This window comes from Oculina patagonica, chromosome 5, assembly GCF_052425735.1.
Source record: "Oculina patagonica isolate OP01 chromosome 5, crgOcupat, whole genome shotgun sequence".
Lineage (NCBI taxonomy): Eukaryota > Metazoa > Cnidaria > Anthozoa > Scleractinia > Oculinidae > Oculina > Oculina patagonica.
This window is the reverse complement of record NC_135762.1, coordinates 16,140,756-16,146,755: the sequence shown is the minus strand read 5'-3', so window position 1 is coordinate 16,146,755 and position 6,000 is coordinate 16,140,756. Positions and strand designations below refer to the sequence as shown.

The window sequence follows — 6,000 nt, the reverse complement described above, 5'->3', positions numbered from 1 at the left end:
ACATGGCGCCGGACTCGAGTACGGTAAAATGAAGGCCTTGAGAAATACCAATCTACACCCTTGATTGTCTTCATACTTCTCTAATTCCTTAAAATTAGAAATGATTGTCTGTTTAGAAGGTCAAATATGAAATATGGCTGCTTGGAGAGCCACAAGCGACGCAAAATATGGAGTTGGTATGCGGTGATCGTTGACTTATTTTGGATCCGCTTTCATTTTGTTGTTGATATTTTGAGCATATATAGGTCACCAGAATTAACGTGGAACTGCCGGTCATCTCTTGCAGTTGTTTATAATTTTGACGGCAATGTTACTCATGGATTACGGTTAACCATTGGTGAGACTGTGCACATTTTAGAGGAATGCTCAGGTTTGTTTGCGAATTGACTTTATAAAACTGGTTAATTTAGCTTAATGATGGCCACAAATATTTCCTTATTAGTCTATCCTGTTATCGTCTCTCATATTTATTGATTTTACGGTTTCCGGATTTTACGTGGCTCTTTTAGTAATTTACAAGTAAGGTTTCTCTAGTGATAACGTACCTTAGAAGATTAAGTAGCAAATTTGTATCTTATCGTTAATATGTTTGTTACTTGTGTGCAATCGCTTACACATTAATTGATTATTAAATCAAACTTGTCGATCATATCGGTCATTTATCGGTCGTGATTGTTTATTTATATTTTATCTGAATTATTTAAAATTTCGTAGCGATCATGTCCTTAGTAACTGAAATTAAAGACATACTGCTCTTTAACCCATAGGCTGGTACCGGGGGTGCACTTTGCGAAACAAGGCTGTGAAGGTGAGCTTCAGCAGTTTGCTGATCTCTTAATAAGAGTATGTTGTGAGCATAAAAGGTTGTTTACCAATCTCTAGTTGATCTTAGTGATTAATTATGTTAAATCAGTTTGCTTCATTTGGAAGATAAAAGGGTGTTAACTGAATTCAATTATGCTTTTGAAGATAATAGATTCTGTCAATTTTAACAACAAGTCCATGTTTTTAATATATGAAGTGAATGAAACATATTATTTTTTTAATGCTTTCCTCTGTCCACTCTGTATGGTAGGTAAAGTGGGAGTTCTCAAGCTGAATTAAAAGTGGAAAACATTTTGACTTCAAAAAGTTAAATTTAAGTTTAAAATTAATAAAATATAGTAAGCCACAAGCTTCAGTTAACAAATTGTGTCTGGTAGTGAACCATGATGATTCACCTAATCTCAGTGAGGTCAACACCACCAACAAACTAGCCATCATGAAGTCACAGTGCCACTAGCCAATATTCCACCAAACCAAGTCTTAATGCATTCTTTCGAAACAAGTCTTAATTGTAACTACGGTAACTTTAACTGTCTTGTAACAAATGAAGCACATGGTGTGAAAACATTTAGCCTAATTTAACAATAACATTTATAATAATATTTTTAAAAATATTATTTACAAGGCTAAAAAAGGTTATAAAATTTTAAAAAGGAACCGAACGTTTTCGACTTGTTGTCATGACAACAATTAAAATTTTATAACCTTTTTTAGCCTTGTAAATAATATTTTTACCTTTTTAGCGAACATTATGACAATAATATTTTTGTTTTAAAGCAGTATAAGTCATTCAGTTTTGTTTAGTAATTGACTGTGTATCATTTTCTAGGGTATTTTCCCAGCAACCTATGTTCACCTCAAGGAATCTTCTGTGGAAAATGCAGGGTAAAATTATTTAGTAATTTTTTCTACATGACAAACAAATCCAAGTTTCCTTAGCCTGCGAACAGCCTTTCCGGAGATTTCCGAAGGGCGCTTGGATGGCGCGACGAGGTGCGAAGCGCCGAGAAAGAAAGCCTGCACGCATCTCTCAGGATATCGAGTGTTCGCGTCCAAATTTTGGATGCAATGTACTGATTGGTGTATTTTAATCATTTGTGACGTTGTTGATGTTTTACATTTCCGGTAGAGACAAAAATCAAAATAGAATGTGTCTGGTTTCAATTGCTCGTTCTTGAGAACGGCGTTTGCGACTGCTTGCCAATTTTTCGAGGCAAAATTCTTCGCGAGAAGGATATTCTCCCTAACAACTAGTGTTCGAACATTTGTTCTTCCACTGGGCCACAAGATCAGAATTTTTACTCGGGTCGATCGCAGATCAGGGTCGATAATATCCTCAATATTCAGAAGTACGTCTTCATTCTCGTGAATCGCGACGGCCGGTGCTTGAGGTCCTTGAAATTGCATTCCCAGCGATTTTCGAGCACTTGCTCTGACTCTAGCTGACACTGAGTCTGTGAACTGCATCTTCGGAACTTGGCTGTTGGCTGTCAGAAGAAACTTTCTGTAATTTTTAGCTCGTGGGCGACCGACTATTATTTGTTTACCTAAGTTTTGAATTTGATTTCTGGCGTGCGGTTTAAATGCTTTTGTTTAAATGTGACAATTGACAAGCTCAGCAATCTGTGGCGTGCTCGTGGGCGGCATTTGCAATTGTCAGAGATGCGTGCAGGCTTTCCCCTCCATTTTTGCCCCGCCGGCCGAGCACTCTCCAGAAAGCCTGTTCGCATGCTAAAGTTTCCTTAATGTAACAAACCCTTCAAGGCTAGACAGACACCTATTTATACAACTATACATCCTATACATTGTAAATTATAATGAGGCCTTGCCAGGGGGGTCACCGAGTCGCTTGCCTGAATTTCAAACTGCTTGATGTCGCTGTTTCATCGGCCATTCTAGGCCTTTTCCTCACTTGTTGGAATTTCATGAGAAAGGTTATTGTTTGTCGCAATTTCATTTCATGTGCTGTCGCTACTTTTTAGGCCATGTCGCTTGTCGAATTTACCCTGGCAGGGCCTCTATAATGTTGAATTAAATACATTTAAAAAGTCTATGAATGGGATTTAAAAAACCCACCTAAATTTACTTTAAGAATCTTCTATGAAATTTATCAGGCTGATACTTTTTGTTGTTGATCTGTTATATAAAGTGACAAGGGGTATTGCAATGCCCTTGGCAACCCCCTAGGGGTATTTAACCCTCTTTTGGTGTCGCCAGTTAGTAGGCCTCATTAGGCGCACTGGAAGCGGATTAAGATTTTGACTGTTAATTAAAGTTATGATTACATTATTGTTACAAGTACTGAGTTCCGTCATTAAATTTTGTTTACTAGGACATAAAGTTAATACGTATTATAAGGAAATTTTCTTTTTTTTTTTCAGGACATCACAGGAAAGTGTTGTACCAAAGGAAGATGCTACTGTCAAGGAACTAACGTTGATATTGAGAGAGTGGTTTGTCATCTGGAAAGATCTCTACAGGGTACTGTTTAAACTACCTCTAAGTCATTCTTTCTTGCTTGGATAATGGATACCTGAACTACTCATAGTTTAGATAGCGGTAGTTGTTAAACTCGTCAACTATAGATAAGCATGGGGAAGGTACCAGCTGTAACGGAAGTGGTCATAACAGGTGTACTCAGTGAGGACCCACCTTGTAAGGGGTAGGGGGGGGGGGTTAAGCAAGATACCACCTATCTGATTAGCCAAATGGACAAAATTTATTGGCTTCGAAAATTGAGTTACTTAAGTCTTTCATATTTGGTGTGCATGAAGCTTGCATTGCTGGAGAAATGGCACAAGGAGGTTTGAATCTTGTTTCTACTCCTGATAGAGTGGCGGCTATACAAACAAGAAACCATCCTTTTTTTAGGTGGGGGAGGGGGGTACATGAAGAGACCACCTGTCTTTTTGCAGAGTGGTGGGTCCTGTTTGAGTACAATAGTTTTGACTATTTCCCTAATTAAAGGTTAACAGGGCCACATGCAATTTGAACCAAGTGTTGAGGGTAACCATGACAACCATGTGAGTGGCAATTACCATGCAGGCACAGACACATTCAAGTTTTTGTTATTGTCATGATATGATTACAGGTGTTATTGCTGGTCATGTAACATTCTGCAAGACTTTATCAAAATCAATTCCTGATGTCAGTGTCCATTTCAAACCTTTGCATACAACTGCAGTTATACTTAATATATTTTAATAAACATGTTTTAATTTGCAGACACGGCAGGTTCGTCTCTTTGAAGCACTGAAGGCGATTATGTGGGAATTGGTTGAATGCAGGCAAAAGCTTTTATCTGGCGCATTGACACAAGTAAGTACTAATAAAAAAGAAAAAATTAACCTTGAGAAAGTTGTAAAATAACAACCTGTCCGAGCTTGTAATAAACCATCGAAATGCAATGGTCACACTACACATCTTTGCAGTTTGGCCAGAACTTTTAAGCATGCACACAACCAATTATCCTATTACTCTTGTACATGTAAGCAACCACTTTTTCAAAATTACCAAAATTTTCCCATTCAATTTTCCACAGACAGAACATCTAATAATAAACTGAGACCTTTATTAGTGTACACCTCTCAAAACTAGCGTCACTCACTGTAGGGCTGCATATAATCCTATCTCACTAGAGATGCAAATTCAATAGTAAGGATACAACCTGGATGTGGCAATAATTTAGATAAGATGTTTGGTAAACTTCCCACCAGTATTTGAAAGTCTACATCAGGCTTAAGTGTCCCATCTTGTCAGAGCTTACTCTGGCTTCCATGCATTAAGGGACTTGTCCAGAGTATTTTTACTCCCCCCCCCCCTGGATGGAATCTTAGACCATCACAGGGTTACCCCCAGCATTATTTGCTGGTACCCACTTATGCACCTTGGTGGAGAGGTACTGAGGCAGTAAAGCTTCTTGTGAAGGACTCAAACCTTGATTGCTCAATCTGGAGTCCAGTGCACTAACGATTAAGCCACTGCACCTCAAAAATCAGTAAAGTATTCAATTACAGCAAGGCGCCCAAAAGTGTGACGACTTTTAATTTATTCACATTTTTTCGCGCAGATTTAATCCAATTTATATAACTGCTGACAATTTTTGTTGTTTTTCCATTTTGTTTCATAGGATCAAATGGATGATATCAAGAAGAAAGCCATCACAAAAATTGATTGGGGTAACAGGTTTGTAAAATCTTCACATTTGATTCAAACTTAATAACTTAGTTGAATGTTGTTTTAAACAGAAAATGTGTGAAAACAACATGATTTGCTATATAATCCATGAGTTGATATCCATTAGGTCTTGCAGTTCCACAGTACGGCACAGCGACCTTAATTAACTAACTCTGCCTAGAATAGTTTTTGGACAACCTTGGAAATCTTTAAATGTCTGCTATCTTTGAAAATCATAACACTTCCAAAATAAAAGTCTTGCACTATTGAGTTGGAAAAAGTTTGCAGGTATATAGGCTTCAAATTTAAGGACACTAAGGTGTAAGGCCTCTACATGTAGGTGTAACTGGGTATCATTTCTTATTGTTTATCAGCAAAATGGGACTGGATCTTATTCCACGGGTGGATGGAGAGGTAGTTGATGCTGACTCCACAAGTGTTGTTGATCTCTACAAAGTGGTAAGCTATGTTCATTGGCTGATTATATCTGATTACATAGCTACTAGCCTGCGTTGCAGCAGGACATGTCATTACTATCTGTACATCGGCTCCCAAAAGCTTGTTCCAATATCGCACAGGTTAGTTTTTTCGGCTAGTTTGGTGAATAATACTGACAGTACTTTTTTGAAAAGGTGCTTTTGTTTTGCGGTCATGCAGACAGTCTTTCTTTGTTTACCCTTGCAAACAAAATGTCAGAGATTTCTGAAGAAGGTCGGCAAAGAGCGTTCAAAGTAGCCTGCATAGCAGTCAATTCCTTTCCAAGCACACAAAGCATTGAAGCAAAGGAAACTGCTAGCAAAGGAGCACGCCTTGACTGCTATGCAGACTATGTTCAAAGCTGTAAAAGAGCAGTTTGAAATTGATCATATCACTGGTGCTTCCATTATGTCTAATGATGCTATACATATTTACCTTGTTTTAGCATGTTTCAAGTGCTGAAGCTAATCTCCAAGTATCGGTAGGTTGTGAAAGAATTAGTTATTTACTGTGTGGTTTTAA

The 6,000-nt window shown here is 37.9% G+C and overlaps 1 protein-coding gene across 1 annotated transcript in view; it reads left to right on the top strand.

Annotated features, from left to right (window-relative positions):
• The window catches only part of LOC144652971 (dedicator of cytokinesis protein 1-like), a 42,961-nt gene continuing 36,961 nt past the window's right edge, over positions 1-6,000 (top strand). Inside the window, exons 1-9 of the mRNA XM_078512867.1 lie at positions 1-176; positions 287-370; positions 768-808; positions 1,655-1,710; positions 3,207-3,306; positions 4,051-4,143; positions 4,955-5,010; positions 5,376-5,460; positions 5,924-5,959. Of these exons, the coding sequence (XP_078368993.1) occupies positions 134-176; positions 287-370; positions 768-808; positions 1,655-1,710; positions 3,207-3,306; positions 4,051-4,143; positions 4,955-5,010; positions 5,376-5,460; positions 5,924-5,959 (594 nt within the window). The 5' untranslated portion in view covers positions 1-133. The remainder of the gene's footprint in view (positions 177-286; positions 371-767; positions 809-1,654; positions 1,711-3,206; positions 3,307-4,050; positions 4,144-4,954; positions 5,011-5,375; positions 5,461-5,923; positions 5,960-6,000) is intronic.